This window comes from Hemiscyllium ocellatum, chromosome 4, assembly GCF_020745735.1.
Source record: "Hemiscyllium ocellatum isolate sHemOce1 chromosome 4, sHemOce1.pat.X.cur, whole genome shotgun sequence".
NCBI lineage: Eukaryota > Metazoa > Chordata > Chondrichthyes > Orectolobiformes > Hemiscylliidae > Hemiscyllium > Hemiscyllium ocellatum.
In genome coordinates, this window is record NC_083404.1 from 101,332,609 (window position 1) to 101,355,022 (window position 22,414).

A 22,414-nucleotide genomic window follows, 5' to 3' on the forward strand; every position below is an offset into this window, starting at 1 on the left:
TTTCCAATCCGAATTTTTATAATACATGATCAATTAAGTTTTAATTCACCACATTTTCTTTACAGAGCTTAGGAATGGAATTCCGTCACTCAACATTAGCCATGGTTCAGGATCTCTCCATCTCCAACTTCCACCAGGTATCTTTGTTGCTGATCGACACTGGCACAGGCTGGATGTAGTGAGTGATGGAAAGGTATGTAGTGATTGTAAAGGAATGTTCAGAGGGAGAACTTGCTTGGGAATTAACTGATTCCATAAGTATTATCCACTTATAGGCATGTCTTGCTTAAACACATATGTATATATGGAATTGTAGCTCCACAGCTGGGCCTGAAAGAATATCAATTAATTGTTCAGATTAATTAAATCTTACTATTTTGAACATATCTTCAGTTTAACAACTTCACCTTTTTGTTTACTTTTCATCACCTCTCTGACTGCCCTTTAGTTTTGACCGTTTGGCTTCACTTGTACTTCTATGCTTATTTTGCTGTTTGTCTCTTTGTCAGTAATCACAATTCTACTTGTTTCTGTACTTTTTAACCATTTCTCATTTCCCTTGCAGATTTTTTTCTGTTAATCCATTAATGTTGTTAGTGTAAACTTAAGTGATTGTTTTAGTCATATATTTACCTAATGTGGACAGCATTATGCCTTTAAAGGCTTGCTACTTGACTTCTAATAATGTGTGGTTTAAAAAAAACTGTAATAAAATAAATAAATCTTCCTCCTTTTGCTCCTTGATATTTAGACCAGGTCTTGGGTATTTTAAGTCAGAGTGATTAACGCCAAAATAACCGCCATGCACGATCCATGATGTAAGCTCACTGTGATGCTGCGGGAAGCATATGTGCCTTCCTGTGTAGTGACATCAGCACAGGCATATCCTCAGATGTGCCTGAAGATGGCCAGCACATCTGCTCTGTCCAGCCGCCACTGCCATCTGGTCCTCTCCAGCTGCTACCCAACATTCTTCAGCCACCACTGCCTTGCTGATCATCAGAGGGAGGGGCCTTTCTGCAGCCTGAATGCTGTGCCCAGAGGCTGAGGTTGCTGCTGTGCTGGTTAACTCCTCCTGACTTCCCTCTGGCCCCTAGCACTCATCCTCAATGTGGGATTGGTATGATTCAAATCTCCAAGTCCTGAATTCCATTATTGATGCTTCCAACAGCACCATTTCCTTTCATCATTTCCCATAACATTAGGTCATGTTAGAGTACATATGTGCACTTTGCACCACCTAGAGATGCTGTTCACACCAGACATAGCTATTTTGGATGCCTATATGACTTTATCATTCCATGGTTATTCATGACCAGGGATGAAATTGTTCCCATAAAAGACCACGTGCTGTATAATACTTCATTATTCAAATAAACCTTAATTGTGGTGCTGTCATAGAGAGTGAAAATGATCCTTGACCATTGCACTGGTGCTGCTGTGAATGAGAAGGAAGGCACTGGCAAAGGATTGTCAGAAATGGACCGTAATGTCTGTGAAATTTCAGAAGAAACTCCTGGAGAAGCAAGGTAAAAATGTGATCACATATTTTGTAATCTAATAATTATTTTGTTAAATTAGTGAGCATTCTAGGATACTAGCTTCCAGAACTTTATATTCAATCATTGTTACCTATGATTCAGTGCACAGTGAAATGTGAGAGAGACACTCTATCCTCCATGTTCTTGTTAGAATTCTCTATTAGAATTTTTCCAAATTTGTCTTCATTTATGGATAAGAGCTTCTCTATTTAGGCCCCTCGTAAAATTAAATCTTCCCTCAGTCTCTTCTGTTCTAAAGAAACTGCAATGCACTGTCTATATGTGTGGTGGAGACAGGTTCGACTGAAGCATTGGAAAGAGCATTAGATGAATAAATTATACGGTTCTTGTTGTGTTCTTCTGTGTGCATTTTGACCAATAAAGGAAAGCTACATGTGTGCCTTCTTAACTTCCTTGTTCATCTGTCCTGCTAATTTTGCAAGTCTGTGGGTGGACAAATCCTCCAAAGTCTCTCTGTCCCTCCATGTTATTTTATACTTTATAAAATCTATTCCCTTGGTTATCGTTCCCAAGTTGGTAACTGAACACTTTTTCAAATTGAACTGTATTTGTGCCCCGTCTCATCCATTAATATCTTCCTACAGTCTACAGCTTTATTCTTCACGACTATCTGCAGAACCAATTTTTGTATCAACTGTAAACAGCTCAGTCATACTTCTTATATTTAAACTTAAAAACTTTGAAATGCATCATGAAAAGTAAGAAATCTGATCCTGAACCCTGTGAAACCCAACTGGAAACAATTTCCCATTCACAAAACACCTATTGGCTATTATTCTTTACTTCCTGCCACTGAACTGATTTTTCACTTGCTACTTTCCATTGAGTCGCATGGGCTTTTACTTTTTTGATCAGTCTTCAACATGCAATTTTGTCCAAAGTCACGCTAAAATCCCATGTTGATTACATCATATGTGCTACCCTCATCACCCCACCTTGTTACATCCTAAAAAAAATCAATTAAGTTCATCATTTGTTCCCTAAACAAATCCATGATGACTGTCCTGTATTTGTCCCACCTTCTATAAATGAAATTACTGCCTATGTAATTTTGTCATTTAGTCATAAAAGTGTGTGGTTTCAGCACCCAGTCTTGTGATCGATGACTATTCAGCACACAACTTGAATTTCATAGATGCTGAAGAGCGTTTGATGTTCAAGACCTCAGCTACTTATTACAGACCTGCTTTGCTATTGTACACATCTTATTGTTAAGCTATTCCAGTTATCTTTCTGGTCTGAGGAATGTCTTTAGACTCTGAGCCTAACATAAGTCCATCCCTGGTACCATTCCAGCACATCTCAGCAATGTTTTGACAGCCTTGCTGAAAGAATTGGACACCTCACTTCCATTTGCAGCTGACCCAGTGATTTATAAACGTTTCTTAATGGAAGAAAGAAGTAAGAATAGAAAATGCTAGAGTAAAGGAGAGTGAAGTAGCGTCAAAGTTCTTATGAGACCAACATATTGTTACTGTCTTACAATGAGTAATAAGACATCATGATCTTGTACATTGATCACAATAAACTGAGTGAGATGCTCTGCACTAAGTAGCTTTCAGGAGTTATGAATGCATTCCATCTTTATCTACACAATGTTCTGCAGACATGATAAACTAATAAAACAGTCCTAGCGGTGACTAGGAAAATCAAAGCTACTTCCAATTTTATTCTGTAAGTACCATTAGCAAAAAAGTCATCAATGCATGGGTTTCCAGAGTTAGGAAACAAAAATGTCAAAAGTTGGGTTACAAAACTGCAAAGCACAAATGACTTACCTGCTGTGTCTTCAAGAAGGCTCCTATCACTTTATGTTGCTTCATGATTTAAATCTGTCAGCAATACTTTTTCATTCCCCCTGCAGTGACTTACCCTGATGTTGTACAAATGTTGTATCTGTCAACTGGAAGTGAAATGTAAATGAGATGATCATGCAATTTTAATTCAAAACTATCAGCAGCCTCAATTCTCACCCAATTTGGTCAATACACATGTTTGTGCCCTTATGATCTGATCCTAAAAATCAATATTTTTTTACATAGAACTATTCACATCAGTAATATGGTGGCACTAACATAAAGAAGAATAGTTGAATGTGTATGCCATCTTCAGGACAATGTTTAAACAATAATTTATTTTTAAACTGTCAAGGAAGGCATTGCCTGGACAAGGTTTATTTTAATACAGCACTTTTTTGCTGTAAAGCTAACCCTGTAGCATCCAGAAATGTCTCAGTTTGTTTTAACATTTCTACTTTACTAACATGTCGTTTGGATTTGCTGAGAAACCTGCCTGAGCTGTCTTTTCTTATTTGACAGATTTCTAAACGTTTACCAACCCCTTCAGTTGGGTGGAATCAAAGAGTCACTATCAAACCGCAATGATCAGCCAGCTTTCACTGGGTTCATAGGATGTATCAGAAATTTAATTGTTGATAGTAAGGTAAGTTCCGGTTGCCCTACTATAGGAAGGATATTAATAATTTAGAAATAGATCTTAAAAGATTTACAAGGATGTGGCTGAGATTGGAGGATTTGAAGTTGAAAGTGTGGCTGGATCGGTTGGAATTTTTTTTCACTGAAGCATTGGAAGTCGAAGAGTGACCTTTTTATCGAAATTTATAAAAAATCATGAGGGGCATAGATAGAGTGAGCAGCAAAGGTCTTTTCCTTAGGGTAGGGGAGTTCAATACTAGAGGGCATATTTTTAAGCTGAGAGGAGAAAGATTTAAAAGGGATCTGACAGGCAACTTTTTCACACAGAGAGTAGTTCACATATAGAATGAACTGCCGGGGGAAGTGGTGGATGCAGGTACAGTTACAACATTTAAAAGATATTCGTACAGAAACATAAATAGGAAAGCTGCATTGTTGGTTTGTTCGCTGAGCTGGTGGGTTGTCATGCAGCCATTTTGTCACCATGCTCGGTGACATCATCAGTGCAACTTCTGTGAAGCATTGTTGTTCTACTCCTCGTGATATTTGTATGATCTGTTAAGGTGAATGTTGTCATTTCCAGCTTTTCTCTGCAGTGGTTTGTATATGGAATCTATTTCTACATGCTTGTTGATGGCATTCCAGGTTGAAAACTAAGCCTCAAGGAATTGCTGTGCATTCCTCTGGTTAGCTTGTCCCAGGATGGTTACATTATTCCAGTGAAATTGATGAACATCCTTGACTGCGTGTATTGAGATGAGGGAGAGTTGGTCGTGCTGTTTTGCTGCTAGTTAGTGTTCATGTATCTGGATTGCTAGTTTTCTGCCGGTCTATTGTAAATATTTAGAGGAATATGGGCAAGTGGGACTACTTTAATTTGGGAAACTTGGTCAACATGGATTCGTTGGACTGGAGGCTGTTTCCATGCTGTATGAGTCCATGATTCTACATAATATCTGCTGTGAATAGTTGCGATTCTGTGACCTACATGGGAAACCCTAGGAGAGGTGGTAGCATGGTGGTAAAGTCACTGGATCACCAACCCAGATCCCCAAGCTAATGGTCCAGATGCTCAGAAATAGGTAATCATGTGATCGGGTTAATAGATACTTTTTTTTGCATAGATATAAAGGGGAAATAAATGGAACTGGTGTGTGGATGGAGCTGTCAGAATGAGTAGTTAATAAACTCTATCGACAAAGAAATGTAACTTGGTTTCTGTCTTAATGATTGGCTTGGATCTGAAAAGGCACCGATGACATAGATTCAAATTTCATCATGGCAGATAATGAAATTTGAGTTCTGCAAAATATGGAATCAAAGGCGAACTTAATGACAACAATGTAGTTTTTGTTGACTATCTTAAAGGCCCATCAGAGAAGGAAATCTGCTATCCTTACCTGATCTGGCCTGCATGTGATTCCTAATCCAAAACAATGTGGTTGACTCTTAGCTGGCTTCTGAAATGGTCCCACAAGTCACTCAGCTGTATCAATCTGCTACAAGGCTAAAGACGGAAATAAAACAAAATGGACCACCAGGCATCAACTTAGGCACCAAAAATGACAATTACCAAACCAATTACAACCTTTGTCGATCATGCAAGGTTCTCCCTACTAACATTTAGGCGCTTGTGCCAAAGAATGAGAAAGCTGTCCCACAGACTAGGCAAAAACAGCTTGATGTAGTCATATTCAATAGAAAGATACTTTACAGACATCACCATCTCGGGTGTGTCCTGTCTCGTCAGTAGAATGGACCTACCTAATGAGGCAGCGCATTGGTATACATTGGGAGGGAATTGCCTTAACTTCTCAATATTGATTCCAGACACCATGAAATCATCAGGTCAGATATCCTGCTGATCACCACCTCCTGCACTTCCCTTGCTTGATGAATCCCTGCTCCTCTATATTGAACATCACTTAGAGCTGAGGGTGGCAAGGGCACAGAATGTACTGTGGGTGGGGGACTTCAAAGTTCATTGCTTAAGAGTGGTTCAAAAGAACACTAATGACCAGGTTGACTGAGTCCTGAAGGATATAATTACTAAATTGGAAAGTAACAAATGTAACCCCACTAGTTAAGAATTGATGATGAGTTTGAATTGAGAACTACAGACTTGGTAGTTCGATGTCAATAGGAGGGAACATTGTAGAATCTATAATAAAGAATGTGGTAACTGTACACTTAGAAATCTTTTTTTAAAAAATGAAGAGTTTATGATGGAGAAGTCATATTTGACAATCTTATTGGAATTTGTTGAGGATATCAGTTACATCATTGTAATGGGTTTGCTGGAGTTGTGTTTTTAGAAGCCCTTTAATGAGGTCACATGCAGGAGGTTAGTAAATAAAATTAAAGTTCATGGGGCTGGGAGAAATATACCAGTGTGAATTATGATTGGTTCATAGACAGAAAGCAGAGAGTAGGAATAAACAGATAATTCTCAGGATGGCAGGTTGTTATGAGCAGGATGGTAGAAGAATAAGAACCATGTCTCCACATGCTCACAATATTTATAAATGATTTGGATGTAGGCACCAGCTGAAATATTTCCAAATTTTCTGACGACATCAGTTGTGAAGAGGATGCAGAGAGGTTTTTGTGAAGATTTGGACAAGCAAAGTGAATGGGCAATGAAATATAATGTGAAAAAACATAAAATTAATACCATTGGTTAAAAAAAAACAGAAAAAGCAGAATATTTCATTAGAAAATGCTGAAGTCCAAAGAGGACCTGGGTGTGCTCATTCATGAGTCACTTAAAGTTAGCAGATGCAGTAAGCAATTAGGAAGTCCAATGGGATATTGACCATCATCACAAAGGGATTTGAGTGCAGGAGGAAAGATGTCTTACTGCAATTGTACAGAGCCTTGATGAGTCTAGAGTTGGAGTATTTTTTATAGTTTTGATCCCCTTAGCTAAGGATTGCTACTTATATTTGAAGCGTGACAGAGGTTCATCAGATTAATCACTGAGATGTTGGAATTGTTTTATGAGGTGAGATTAAGGAGACTGGGTTGGTATTCCCTAGAAATTTGACGTATGAGGGCTGACCTTACTGAAACCTAGAAAATTCTTATAGGCATTACAGAGAGGGTGTACATAAGATGTTGATTCTAATACGAGGGGCTGTAATGTTAGGAGAAGGGTGAGGCATTGAAGAGTGGTGTGAGGAGGGATTTCTTCACCCAGAGTGTGGTGAATGTTTGGAATTCACTATCCCACAGTGCTGTGGAAATTCATATTCAATCATTGAACATGTTCAGGATAGAAATCCAAAGATGTCTGGAAACTAATGACATCAAGACACTTGGAGAGAGTATGGGCAATGGTCTAATTGAATGGTGGAGCAAAATCAATAGAATGCCTACATCAATGGCGTACTTCTGATTCTCTTGTCCTATGTACCTATATTGGGTCTCTGAAGAAACCAAGAAAAGGGAAAAACTTAAATCAATCTCGTTAAACTGCCTACTGCAGATGAATCTGTCCATGACAGTATAAATAAGAGTTACCACCAGACAGTCATTGTGGAGTCAAAGTCTTGTCATTACCATGAGGCTACCCTACATCATTCTGTATGGTTAAATGGACCAAGTTTGATAAGACCTAGCACCTTATATCAGCGCATCCTAGATTCTATGGGTCATTGGCAGCAACAGAATGACACTCAACCATTTGTAACTTCATGACCTGGTATACCCCATACTCTACCATTACCATCAAGCTGGGATGTCAACCCTGTTTCATTGATGAGTTCAGCTGTATGTATCAGAAACTGCATCAGACTTACATAAAAATGAGGTGAAGCTACAACACAGGGCTAAGACCATATTGCAATACAATAAATTACCAAGGCTCTTTTGACAGCACCTCCCACAAACTCTACTACCTTTAAGGATAAAGGGAGGAACACATAAGGGGAGGTAAGTTCTTCCCCAAGCTATCCTGATTTAGAATTATATCCTTAACTATTGGCAGGTGAAATTCCTAGAACTCCCTCTCTAACCTTGCAGGTGTATCTACACAAGGTGAAATGCAGTGGTTCAAGAAGGCAGCTCCTCACCAGGTTCTCAAGAGCCTGATATATTACAATGGGCAATAAATGCTGGCCTAGTCATTGACATCCACACTCTGTAAACAGACACTTAGCTGTGGATTCTAACTTTTCACTTCGGTCACAAAGAAAGTTTGTGCTTCATTTATATTAAAGCAATTTAATCATTTATAGGAAAATGGAAATTGCTGGAGAAACTCAGCAGGTCTGGCAGCACCTGTGGAGAGAAAGCAAAGTTACTGTTTTAGGTCCAGTCACCCTTTTGTTACTGGCTAGGACAAGGTGATGTATATGCTGAAGACAGGGGGTGGGGGAATAGGAAGAACAAAATACATGCAGACAGAACTGTGAGAGAGAGAGAGAGAGATATTTAGGCAGACAAAGGGATAGATAGTAAGCCAGGGAGAAAGAAAAACTGATAATGGAAACCATGAATCGGTCAAAATGAGTTGGCTATGCTGAAAGCAGCCTGTAATAACAGTGCTGAGGCAGTGGGGTTGGGTAAAGGACATGGAAGCAAGGTGTTCAGGTCTTAAGATTATTGAACACGATATCAGTCCTGAAAGCTGCAAGCTCCTAAGCAGGAAATGAAATGCTGTTTTTGCAGCTTACACTGAATCTCACTGAAATACTGCAGAAGGCCTGAGACAGAAATGTGGGCAGAAAGTATGGTTTTGTGTTGAAGCAGCAGGTAACTGGAAGCTTGAGATCATGTTTGAAGACAGAACATACATATTCCAGAAAGCTGTCACCTAGTTTGTGTTTTGTATCCACAATGTAGAAGAGACATACTGTGAGCAGCAAGTACAGTAGACTAGATTGAGCAAAGTGCAAGTACATTGTAGGAACGTATATCTAGGGCCTTGGATAGTGAGGAGGGAGCAAGTAAATAGGCAGATGTTGCACATTCTGTGACTGCATGAGAAGGTGCTGTGGGAGGTGTTGGAGGGTGTTAGGAGTGGAGGATAGGTGGACCAGGTGTCCCAGAAGGAACAGTCCCTGCAAAATGCTGACAAGGAATGAGAAGGGAATATGTGTCTGGTTAATAATTTGTACTTTCTGCTTACTTGCTTTCCTGCTTTAACCTTGCCCATTTCCCACATGAACAGTCTGAGTAAGGTGGTTCCTTTATTAGTGGTTTGTGAGCAATATTTATTCCCATTGCAATTCAGTACCCTCCATGTATTGATCACTGATTGTCTAAATTAACTCCAGTAATTAAACTCAAATCAGCCAACAAACAAAGAAGTCCTTTGTTCCAGCAGTAGATGTGCTTGACCTTCAGCGCTGAATGTCATGTGTGCTAACTTACTACTAATTAATTCCTATTATGCAAAATTGCCCAAATGCACACTTTACCTACATATTGCTAGCCCCTTTAATATCAGTGGGAGTGACAAGAGGTGATTTTTTTTATTCATTTGTGGGATATGTTATCAGTTTTGCAACGGAGTCAAGCTACAGGAGGGTTTGAGCATATAGCCAAACTCATCTGCATTTGACCACACAATAAATAGTGCTCTGTATTTAAGAGTATTTTGTTATTAATTGGAAGTTGCTGATCTCAATCATTTCCTCATGGACAATTCCAAGATAGCATCAGCACAGACCTGGTGACAATCACATCCTTAGCCTTAGGCTGAATGGAGGGATTACAAGAGAAATAAGAGGAAAATATAATTTTATATAAAAAAAATCTTTATTTATATTCTCGAAATTCTAAATGCCTTGCATGAAATGTCCACTTCTGATCGTTATCTATTAATGCATGTTGCGTCATTTATTTAAGTTTTTGTGATTTAGTTTATACCCTAAGCAGTAACTTGAAACATTTTCATTTATATGTTGCTCCAATAATTTTGTGTGTCTCCTAAACTGCTCATTTCTCTCTGGTGTTAGGTGTATGACCTGGCAAATCCTGCAGAATTCCTAAACAGTACCCCAGGCTGTGCAGTGACGGATGGAGTTTGCCGTAGTGCTGGGACATACTCTTGTGGTGTTCATGGCAAGTGTTTAGGAGAATGGGGATCCTTCAGCTGTGACTGTAAACCAGGCTATACTGGATATAAGTGTGACAAAGGTAATGACAGATCTTGGAATATCACGATTGATTGCCAACCCTCTGTTCACAAAATATTTTTCCTTTTGCCAGTTTCCTTTGCTTCAATAATTTCTTCTGAAACTAATTACCCACTTTTCCATAAGACCATAAGAAATAGGAACATGAGGAGGCCTTTCAGCCTCTTGAGCCTTCTCTGGTATTCAGTTGGATGATGGCTGATCCAACTGAGTGCAGATGGATATTTGGAGTGAGAGAAATTAAGTAAAATGCTTTTTCAATAATGCTACATTTTCCCCATGCACTGCATATTAAAATATTATGTGAAAAGCTTTATAATGGTGAAATGGCTGAGCATCAGAGACGTTTGATGCAAAACCAAACATTACCATGCATTTTTAGTAGCAATGTCATTTATTGTATCCGTTAATCCCGATGCGGTCTCCTCTACACTGGGGAGACTGGATGCCTCCTAGCAGAGTGTTTTAGAGAACATCTCAGAGACACCCACACCAATCAACCCCATCGCCCAGTGGTCCCACATTTCAACTCCCCCTCCCACTCTGCCGAGGACATGCAGATCCTGGGACTCCTCCACCACCACTCCCTCACCACCCAATGCCTGGAGGAAGAACACCTCCTCTTCCGCCTCGGAACATTTCAACCTCATGGCATCAATGTGGACTTTACCAGGTTCCCCTCCCCTCACCTTACCCCAGTTCCAACCTTTCAGCTCAGCACCATCCTCATGACCTGTCCTACCTGCCAACCCTGGGCGGCACGGTGGCACAGTGGTTAGCACTGCTGCCTCACAGTGCCAGAGACCCAGGTTCAATTCCCGCCTCAGGCGACTGACTGTGTGGAGTTTGCACGTTCTCCCCGTGTCTGCGTGGGTTTCCTCCGGGTGCTCCGGTTTCCTCCCACATTCCAAAGATGTGCGGGTCAGGTGAATTGGCCATGCTAAATTGTCCGTAGTGTTAGGTAGGGGGTAAATGTATGGGTGGGTTACGCTTCGGCGGGTCGGTGTGGACTTGTTGGGCCGAAGGGCCTCTTTCCACACTGTAAGTAATCTAATCTAATCTTCCTTCCCACCTATCCGTTCCACGCTCCTCTCTGACCTATCACCTTCATCCCCACCTCCATCCACCTATTGTACTCTTTGCTACCTTCTCCCCAGCCCTACCCCCTCACATTTATCTCTCCACCCTGGAGGCTCCCTGACTTCAGGCCTGATGAAAGGCTTTTGTCCGAAATGTTGATTTTCCTGCTCCTCGGATGCTGCTTGACCGGCTGTGCTTTTCCGGCACCACTCTAATCTAGACTTTGATCTCCAGCATCTGCAGTCCACACTTTTGCCTATTTGTTTGATTGGGCAAACCACAAATTCAAGGAGCTCTTGTTGCAAAATAGTTTGACTGATGCTTTCCTTACTGTCGCACTGCGCAAGGTGTTGGAGCTTTGACTCAGTGGATACTTAGAACCTCCAAAAACAGTCAGGTTTGTGTTGGGTTGAACATGAAAGTTTGGAATAATCCCAAACCCGAACACCAAATTTGCCTCATATCTGTTCACTTCTGGTTCTAACAGAGGAAGGAAAGGGAAAGAAACAGCAAATCTGTGACCAGGAACCACTGCACCACTTTCTGCCCTTCACACAAGCCTCCAAACAAGAATCAGATTCCTTGACCAATGAGGAGAAAGTGTGGACTGCAGATGCTGGAGATCAGAGCTGAAAATGTGTTGCTGGAAAAGCGCAGCAGGTCAGGCAGCATCCAAGGAGCAGGAGAATTGACGTTTCGGACATGATCCCTTCTTCAGGAAGGGCTTCCTGAAGAAGAGTTCATGCCCAAAACGTCAATTTTCCTGCTCCTTGGATGCTGCCTGACTGCTGCGCTTTTCCAGCAACACATTTTCAGCTCCTTGACCAATGAGGCCATAACTGATATCGATGCTTAATAAAAACTTAGCAGTTTGTCCCCTCCAGACGAATTATCCCAGTCTTCTGGCCAATATTTAAACCTCAAGAATGAGAATTTCTCAATCATAAGCACTTTATAGACACTTTTATTATCATTCTAGACTTTTAAATTTTATTCCCATGCTTACCTGTAGTTTTTTTTAGTCTGTAACAACACTTAAAGTATCTATACCTAGGTACACTGTACCTAAGATAACGTGACAGGCAACATTCCAAGCTTTTCACTGCATTCATTGAGTGCATGTGACAATAAAGGCTTTTCTATTCTATTCAAACCCAACTTCATTTTTTAAAAATATCAGGTCATTTGCTATTTATGGGAGTTTTCGGTATTCAGATTAAATGTTGCATTTCCTAAATTAGAACAGGAACTATACTTCTACTGGTATGCCATTACCTGCAAACTCCTTTAGGATGTCTGCGGTTACTAATGGTGCTATGTAAATGCAAGCCTTTTTTTAAAATTTGTTTTTTTTTTGTTTCTTCCTTTTTGTGTGGCAACTTGGAGACCAATTGCCCACTCATCCAGTACCTTTTACTGCCATTTATTTTCTCTCAGTTCTGAGTGTTTGTGGAGACATTGCAAGTTTGCAGGGAAATGCTACAACCCACAAGGGCCTGCCTCCTCACAGGCACTTTCTTTCCACGAACAGGAGGAAAAACAAGAGTCAGAGACCACCCTGGTGAAAAGAGGAGGAAGTTGATGTTGGGGCAACAATACAGCATTAGATTGTTTGATGTGTCCCAATTCTTGCCTATCATCCCAGAACAGTAAAGCAAAATTGAGATCAAATATAACTTCTATCTCTGAAGTATCAGATTGAGAAAGACGTCAATCTTACCTTTGGAGGAGACGTGCAGAGTAACAGCAGATTTTATACAGCTTTGTATTAACACTGCCATCATGTGGAAAAACCTGGAATTACAGATTTGATGTCAGAATCATTTTGTAGAAGAAATAGGTATAAAGACAATTGTGTTATTGAGAAGTGAAGAATGGAACAAATTTTCCTGTTAACTGCAATTACAGTGCAGCTTCAACTCAATGTGTCGTGGCCTTGTTCTAGACCTTCATTTCTGAACTTGGCTGGGGGACAAGAGAATTAGTATTAATTTGGTTCTATTTTCAGTGAGACTTAGGAAGTGACACAGCAGGGAGTGGTGATGGTGGACTGAGGTTTGTGGGTGCAGATGTGGATATTAACATCTTCAATATTAGTTTGTGCTATATAGACCATATTACCAGCAATGTTATAAGAATTGAAAGACATAATATATTTTCACATCGCTGGTGGTACCCTTTCACTTTTAAATGATCCCTGGCCACCCATAACAATCCTGTACAATGTGGTGTTGCTAGTCCCCACTCTTCCTCAGGTGCATATGATAGGTCTTACGTACATTGAGTAATATATTTCAGTGATTTGTGCTTAGTTGCAATACCTTCAATTCCTGAAGAAGGGCTCATGCCCAAAACATCGTTTCTCCTGCTCTTTGGATGCTGCCTGACCTGCTGCGCTTTTCCAGCAACACATTTTCAGCTCTGATCTCCAGCATCTGCAGTCCTCACTTTCTCCCCATATAACTGTTTAGGCTTAGGTGAATACATGGAATACCTGACATCATTGCTGGAAGTGGTGTTGAGGAGTTTGAAGGATGTTCAATTTTCTAATATCTAAGGAGAAACTTCCATATAAACTGAAATGGCTTTGCTATGGTGATAGAGTGGACTGATGTTAATGATCTCCCTCTTGCTTTGTAATCTTAAACTGATTGCATTCACCCTTGTGAAACTTGAAAGGGTTTAGAAAAGAATTACAAGGATGTTGCCAGGGTTGGAGAATCTGAGCTACAGGGAGAGGCTGAACAGGCTGGGGCTGTTTTCCCTGGAGCGTTGGAGGCTGAGGGGTGACTTTATAGAGGTTTACAAAATTATGAGGGGCATGGATAGGATAAATAGACAAAGTCTTTTCCCTGGGGTCGGGGAGTCCAGAAGGTTTAGGGTTAGAGGGGAAAGATATAAAAGAGACCTAAAGGGCAACTTTTTCACACAGAGGGTGGTACGTGTATGGAATGAGCTGCCAGAGGATGTGGTGGAGACTGGTTTAATTGCAACATTTGAGAGGCATTTGGATGGGTAAATGAATAGGAAGGGTTTGGAGGGACTAGATTGGGTTAGGATATCTGGTTGGCATGGACGGGTTGGACCGAAGGGTCTGCTTCCATGCTGTACATCTTTATGACTCTAATAATTGGTAAGAGAAGGCCAGCTGCCTTCCCATGTAGAGAGAAGGAACCCTGGAGTAAGCCATCTTTGCATCACTATATTACCTCCTCCAGTTTTAAACCTGAAAATGCTGTCATCAATTTTAATGAGTGGAAACTTGGATACCCTGCAAATTGATTACAGTGACGATGATATCCCATTTTATGACCACCATCTAAGTTGATGTGAGCTGCTCAGAAGATAAAACAGAGGAAGAATAAATGTCAAACTGTATTTGCTTTATCTGGATTTCTCCCTTTTGTCGATTTTTCCATGGCATTGAGTGGGACATTATCATAAGCACCAACAGCCCTCTGTAACCTCACTCAAGTGAATGATTTGCTGTCATCCTGTTTGTTAGTATGTAAAAAATATATCTCAAACACCAATGGATAGATTTCAACTGGTGCACATTTACCATCTGACCCAAGGAAGAACTGATTAGATTTTATAAGTGATGCAGATCTGGAACTACATCCTGGAATATTCCAAAGGATCCATTACATCTGGGAGATAGTGTGAATTTACTTTTTGTTGAGAATGTTATTGTTTGTTGTGGTTGTCTCAGCTGCAGTAGTGGAATTTGTCACAGCTGTTAGAATTTGAGCAGAATTTTCAGAGCAGATTGTTGAATTTGGATTGATATGAATGTTCCTCAATAAGATGGAAGCTCTTAATAAAAGATTTTGTTTGGCTTTGTAATTACAGGATATCAAAATAAGCAAGAAAATGTCTCAAAGAACAGTTGTATAATGGTAATAAACAGCAATGACTAAATCTATTTAATTGTTTGTTCTGCTTCCAAAAGTATGTTTTTTATCCATATGTAAAGGACTATGTAATATTGATAGTAAGGACTATTTCTCATTTATTCTTATGAGGAAAGTCCCTACGCATCCAGAATGCAGTCATTATACAAAATTTGTATTCTCCCTGGAACAGTAAGAATACTTGATTTTAATTCTATTGGCACATTTTATAGGGAAAAACAAATCTCAGGTAGTAGTGCATATGTCTTACAATGTAGTTTAACATTGAGTTAACACAGTGTAGTAGAAATATGCAATCTACTGATTGCCCTCTTCACATGCTATAAGAATTTTTAAAATTTAAATTAAATGTAAAAAGACAATGAGTGTTATTCAGTTATGCAAGATTTATTCTTTATGCTGTAATTACTTCGATTTTGAATAGCTCTTCATCTTTTGTTTTGCTCATAGCTTTGCCTGAATGGTCCTTTGAAAAGGGCAGTCTGATTCAGTACCAGCAGAAAGGAGCACTTAGCACTCGCAGAACACAAGTGCAGCTGATGCTTCGTACCCGACATCCCAACTGTTCACTCTTCAGCCTAGCATCTAAGGACACCAGTGAATACATTATATTGGAGGTAGCAATGAAATGTTTGTTCAAAACTTGCATGCATCGGATATACACCAGCCATAGCTTTTCCCAGAATTTAGTTCCAAAACTATCAGGCTTTGTGATGCAATCAGAACTCCTCAGTAACATTCTAGGCATGCTACCATATAACTTTATAATAGTATCCAAATTTTCATGTGAATTCATGCATCATCTCAGCAATGTGTTTATGACATTCTATCACATAATTCTTTGGAGACTCTAAATGAACACAAAAATATAAGATGGAATTTGATGTGGGGAAGTTTAAAGTCATCCATTTTACATCTGAATACAAAAAATGAACTTTTTTTTAACTGTGGGAGACTAGGGACTGTGAAAACCACATAGAAATTTGTGTTCAAATACACAAATAGCTAAAAGCTAATGCAGTAGTATAAAAAGTCATTAAGAAAGCAAATATTAGCCTTTATCTCAAAAGAATGGATGCAAAACAGCAAACCTTTTATTAACTAGCATCTATGGTTGATCAAGAGACCCACATAATCAATATAAAAACATACACTTAGTAATAGAAATGTAATGCAGGGGATAAACACATCATTGTTATACTTTATTTATAGCATAACTCACTTAAATAATGAAGCAACTTTGCCTTAAATCAAACTTACTGGCAGAGGTTCTCTCCACAGATGCTGCCAGACCTCCTGAGCTTTCTGTTTTTATTTCACATTTCCAGCTGCTGGAGTATTTCTCTTCTATTTATTGACTTTGGTGAGGGCAGAGGATGTTGCAGGAGCTACAGGCTAGGTTCCCGGTAATAATAGCACAATTTGAAGGTTTACTTCATGAGCACATGGCGCATAAACATGGCTTATATTTGCTTCAGTTTATAAGATTTAGGGGGAAGCTTAGCTGAAGTCTGAAAATAATAAAAAGAATTGTTAGGTTAGATGCAGCTAAGTTCTTTCCTGTGATAGGGAATCCAGAACAATTGTATATATTTGGTCTTGTTAACTGCAAAAAGCTGGTCCTGTTAAGTTTCTTACCAGTGGTAATCTTGAGGTAATTGTTGGTAAGATTATTAAAAATTTCAAATGTTTCTTCTCTTTTCTGTTTTCTTTTTCTGTGAGTTAGATTACTGGCGGATATTTTGGGATCCGTGTCAACCTTGGTGATTGGGAACATTCACTGAAACTGCAAACAATGCGTGTGGACAATGGCCAGTGGTCCCTCCTAAACATGGATCGACATGACAATGAATTTACATTGCACCTTAACGATGGAGGGGGAGCCCATCAGGTGACAGCTTCTCTTGGCATCCACAGAGAAATAGTCATCAATCCTTCAAGTCTGGTGCTGGGTAAAAGCCTTCTGGAGCATTCCCCAAATTATTTCCAAGGTACAACATAATACACAAGATTACAGATTGTTTAAAAGCTACTGTGGAGCAAGATGTTGTGCATAGCTGCAGAAACATCCACAATAGTTCAGAACCAAATAGGGATCAAAACTATGATGGGGCTGGTGAGATTTGAGGCAGAATTGAATGTGAAGTCTGACAAGGCCCATCTTGACATCAGGAGCATCACCTTCCATCTTTTATGCTTTTGACCAGGGGCAAGGTGGGTTTCTCAGCAGACAGCAGTGACTTGACATTTAAGGGTAGTTGCTGCTTGATAAGTGCCTTGTTAGTGACCCAACTCACCTCATTAATGTTCAGCTTTCTATCTCACCAAACATGCTGAACAAGTTTGATGCCAGGAAAGCTGTTCATGGAAACCGAAGTGGCTACTGACAAATTCAGATGCTGCTTGGTCTGAAGGACCTCCATGTTGCTTAGGACCAAACATATCTCAGGCTAAAATGCATGGGCACCAGACGCACCACCTCTTGTTCACATCTGGCATTTGGCATTTGCCAACCCCTCATGACCATCGTGGCTCATCTCTGATACACCTACAGACAGCTTAGGAAACACTAACTTGCATTGCTGAGTGCACTGGCAACTAGCATTGATAATCTTTTGCAGGGACACCTCGCGTGTATGACAGCGACCTAGTTCATGGATTGGTCCAAGCCGCATCTCAGGCTGGCTCACTTGCTATCTTAGTGTTCACTAACATCGCTGTAAGGTCACAAAACAAGGCAAGCTCTCAGTCAATGGTGTGGACATGTTGTTATATGGCACTGTGCTATGTCAGTCTCACTGCAGTACTATGTGCCAGACACAATGCATGTGCAGTCAGCAGACAACCTTGTGATGTAGAGGGTCAGAGGTTCAGAGGGGCTGGGTTCTGGTGGGGTGAGGTGGAAGGCCTGTCCTGAGTGGAGACTTCTGAGCTGGCTGTCTGTTGTTCTCCCTCTGCCCTGGGTGCATCATGGCACCATCCTGTCTCCTTGTGAGCACAGGGCACCTGGAGTGCATGCCAGGGTCTCTGTTTCCCTGCTAACATGCCTTCATGCCAAAGGACCAACATTTTGGATTTTGTAGAGTATGCATCTCTCCAGCAGCCTCTGAGACTCTCCATGGCAGCTAGACAGTCACCTGGTTCCCTGCACTACTGCAGTGGCATTGCCTTCCACATCCCTCTCTGCTGCTCCTGTTCCTTTCCTGTGCACGTGGCTGAAATCACAGATTGCTCACTCCAGTGGGTCCTCTCCTCCCTAGGGCTGAACGGGTGTCTCATCTCTGGCAGTTCTCCAATGTCAGCAACTTGGAGTGTTTCTCTCCCCTGGCCAGCTGGGAGCTGTTGCAGTGAGTTACTCCTCAGATTGTGTTTTCCCCATCCCCCAAACTCACACACACACACTCACAATCACACACACACATTCACACTCACAATCACACACACACATTCACACTCACAATCACACACACATATGCAAACACTCTCTCACACAGACTCACTCACTCACAAACACACTCTCTTTCACACACACAAACACACTCTCTCTCTCTCACACACTCTCTCAGACACACACCACATTCACACTCAAATACACACACATACAGACACACTCACATTCACACACACACTCTATCAGACACGCACACTCTCTCATACACACAAAAACACTCAAACACACTCTCTCTCAGAGACACACAAACACTCTCTCGCACATATACACATCACCCTCACTCAGTCACGCTCACACACAGATACACTCACTCACATTCACTCATGTACACATACTCTCCCATACAAACACGATCTCCCACACACACCAACACTCTCTCACACATACACATTCACGCTCATAATCACACTCACAGACAAAAACACACACACACTCTCACAGACACACACAGATACATTCTCTCTCTCTCTCTCTCTCTCTCTCTCCAACACTACTGCTCCCTCCAAAATGTCAGTACCTGAATTGGTGCTGGGATGGGAGTGAAGGAGCCTGCCTTGCCAACACTTCCTCTGTGCTCTTGTTGCTTTTATGCTCAGAGGTTGTGGAGGTGGCTTCTGAGAGAACTGTTCATTTCACCTCTGATGTAATGGAGATGTGGAGGTACCTGCAAAATGCTGAGAGAGTGAAAGCATCCTGGTTAGTGGTTAGCAGAGCTTTGCAAAGAATGACACTGACAGCAGGGTTCTTATTTGGTTGGTGAGATATGGATGTTCTGGCATTGCCTAGGAGTGGTCCTAGACTTCTGTGTGGGCCAGGATTCTGTCCTTCTGTGAGGCTGTAGAGCCTAAGATTGGGTACACTCCCAGACCTTTATGGGTTCCCTTTGCTCTGTCATATGCTGTCTTCTCCTGCAATGACAGAAAAGGAGAAATTGAATGAGATGAAAGTGGATAATGCAGCCATCAGTGTTGGTGCGGGTGGGTGAACCCTGAGCAAATGTGTAAGCAGTGTAGAGACCATTAAGGGTTAGTTGGCTAGGAGTTGTGAGGGTGTGACCAGTGATGATGGGATACGTGTGAGTGACAGAAGATGCTGCAGAGAGCAACGCGAGTGGCACAGCATGAGCCTTGTTGGGAGATGGGCGCAACAGCAGAAATGCGTGTGACATAGCAGAAAGAAGAACATGGCACTGACGCTGGAGCAGCAGAAAATATCATTGACCTTCTTACGGTATGGCTGGCGATCGTAGAATGGGCACCAACTCAGGTGGCGACAACTATGTTCCTGTCAGCAAACTGTGGTGCCATCTTCTCCTCCTTTTCTGGTAACTTCTGGAAATATTCTTAACAAAGCAGGGCAGTTCCAGTATTCCATTGCTAGGGTGGGCACACAGTAGCCTTTTAAAGATGGCATGAGAGCAAGTGCTGCCAGTCATTTGTTGGCATCCAGTGATTTATTTTATTTATTTATTTTTTATACTTATTCTATTCAATATATCATGCTTCTCCTTTTTAACTACAATGTAAGCATCAACCCCTTCTTCAATGGAACAATATATTCATTAAAAACCATACTAAACCTACACCAGTTACGCTTTTTGGTTTCCAATAAGCCATATTCTTTGCTGAGCTATCATCTTGATCTTTATGTTTTAATAAGCTCTGGGCTTCTCTTGATTTTATTTGCCAAAAATGTTTTGTCCTCTCTATGCCTTCCTAATTTCCATTTTGAATTCTACTCTGTTCTTTCTATGCTCCTTTAAGTAGAAGCACTTAGTATCTGCCTTAAACTTCTTTTTACCTTAACATTCCCTGTATGTAACTTTATACCTAATGTTCTTTGGAATTGGGAATGTATTTTCCTTCACAGGAATAAATTTTTTTCCTGAATTCTGTCTGAATCCTCCCACTTATCTGATGCTGACTTAACATCACATAATTGTTTCAACTTCATTTTTGCTGTGTCATGTCTCAGCTTCCTAAATTTGATCTTTTACCACTTGATGATTTGGTCTGCCTTTGTCTTTTTCTATACTGAAATACAGTCACTGGTACCAAAATGCTCTTCCCCTGATGTCCCTTCTAGTACCCAACTTCGTTTCCTAAAACTATGTCCAACAGTAATCATCTGTTATGCATTTTGTCCAAAATTTTCATCTCAGGCCAGAGAAGTGTGAGTTTCTGAAATGTGATCCTGCCTCTGAACTGCATGGACACCACATCCTGTCTCTGAGAAACATGGCTGGGGAAATCTTGGATTCTGTGATCCACAATTCAAAGCAGAAGGAGTGCATTGCTGAGATGGACACATTAGAAGTTTGACATTTCTCAGAGACAGTAGCTCAACCCTCACCTTCCCAACTTCTCTTTTTATCTTAAGTTTAACTGCTGGTGACTGGTTTTGACAGTGAAGGCAGTTTTTCATTGGGATAGATAGAACTTTAATGGTTGACTCACTTTGGATCAATCCTAAGGGCAGACCCCCAGCAGCAGGAAACTATCCCCTTAATTAATGAGTAAAGTGAAGTAATATACATTGAAAATGAGCTGATTAACAATTGAGAAGAAATGGTATTCATTAGCAGGATGAGTGTGTTGCTGGCTGGGTCACCTTTATTGCCCATCCCTTGTTGTTCTTGAGAAGGTGGTGGTGATGAGCTGTTTCCTTGAACAGCTGCAGTCTATGTGCTGGAAGTAGACCCATAATATTGAACAAAGGATGCTAAGGTTTTTAAGTAGCTGGTCTAAAAACTGTTTGATTTTATTACATACGTATACAATCGTGGCTGAAAGGTTTAGTGAGAAAGCTAACACTTGTGTCTTTGCTTGAATTTAGGCTGCATGCGTGATGTTCGACTAAATGGTCATCTCTTACCACTGGATGGAACAAATACAATGTTAACTGCTACCCTCGAACGACAGGGTATAACAGTTGGCTGCCACTCAGATGCCTGTAGCAGCAGGCCCTGTTCTGTTCCATTTTATTGCGTGGATTTATGGAGAAAATATGAGTGCAGGTACAAGATTGCAAACACTTTGTAAACACTAATGTCACCGTATTGTGCAATGAATCTCCAGTTATTAAGCAAAAAGTGGATGGTGGAGAACTAAAATAAAAACAAAGCAGGGCTGACAGCGCTCTTTGAAGAAGAGTGTTATTGCACTCAAAACATTAAACTGTTTTTTACTTTCGACAGATGTTCCCAGATCGGAGGAGTTTCTCTAGCACTTCCTGTTTTGACACTAGTAACCAAAGTTGGGTTACGTCTGGAGGTTTCATTCCGCTTGCGCTGATCACATACTCCTGCTTTTAGAGAACCAATGTACCAGCTTATTGTTGTACTGACACCACGGGCCAGTTGGAAACTGAACAAACTCTTCATAATCCACTTGAATGATCCTTGCTAGTTAAACAGTTTTTCTTCCCTTAACACCTATACTTTCAAACGAAAGGAAACGTTTAAAATGTTTTGATGCGCATAAGCTTAATCTCCTGAGCTTGCTCACAGTAACATCCTGGAAATTAAACACCAATTCTTTGAAACTCCAACCTGGTGGGTTAGTAGTTCCATTAATCATAAGCAGCATTAATGCACAGTGCTCAGCAAATAGCGAATCTGAAGTTTCACTATTTAAATCCAGTCAATTAACCGCTTGAAAATATACAAATATTGTGACTTTACTGTCTTTTTTAATACTTTCTGGTCGTGTTAAATCTACAGTCATATTTGTATATTTGTACTCATCATACAAAATACTGAGAAAAGAAACAGCATGATACAGTTATTATGGTCAAATAAATATTCACAATCTGCAGTCACAGTTTCCCA

At 40.5% G+C, this 22,414-nt stretch overlaps 1 protein-coding gene across 1 annotated transcript in view; it reads left to right on the forward strand.

Annotated features, from left to right (window-relative positions):
- The window catches only part of si:dkey-22o22.2 (neural-cadherin), a 255,365-nt gene that overhangs the window by 208,194 nt on the left and 24,757 nt on the right, over nucleotides 1–22,414 (forward strand). Inside the window, exons 24-30 of the mRNA XM_060824042.1 lie at nucleotides 66–193; nucleotides 1,402–1,529; nucleotides 3,881–4,004; nucleotides 9,961–10,141; nucleotides 15,585–15,751; nucleotides 16,861–17,125; nucleotides 21,421–21,601. Of these exons, the coding sequence (XP_060680025.1) occupies nucleotides 66–193; nucleotides 1,402–1,529; nucleotides 3,881–4,004; nucleotides 9,961–10,141; nucleotides 15,585–15,751; nucleotides 16,861–17,125; nucleotides 21,421–21,601 (1,174 nt within the window). The remainder of the gene's footprint in view (nucleotides 1–65; nucleotides 194–1,401; nucleotides 1,530–3,880; nucleotides 4,005–9,960; nucleotides 10,142–15,584; nucleotides 15,752–16,860; nucleotides 17,126–21,420; nucleotides 21,602–22,414) is intronic.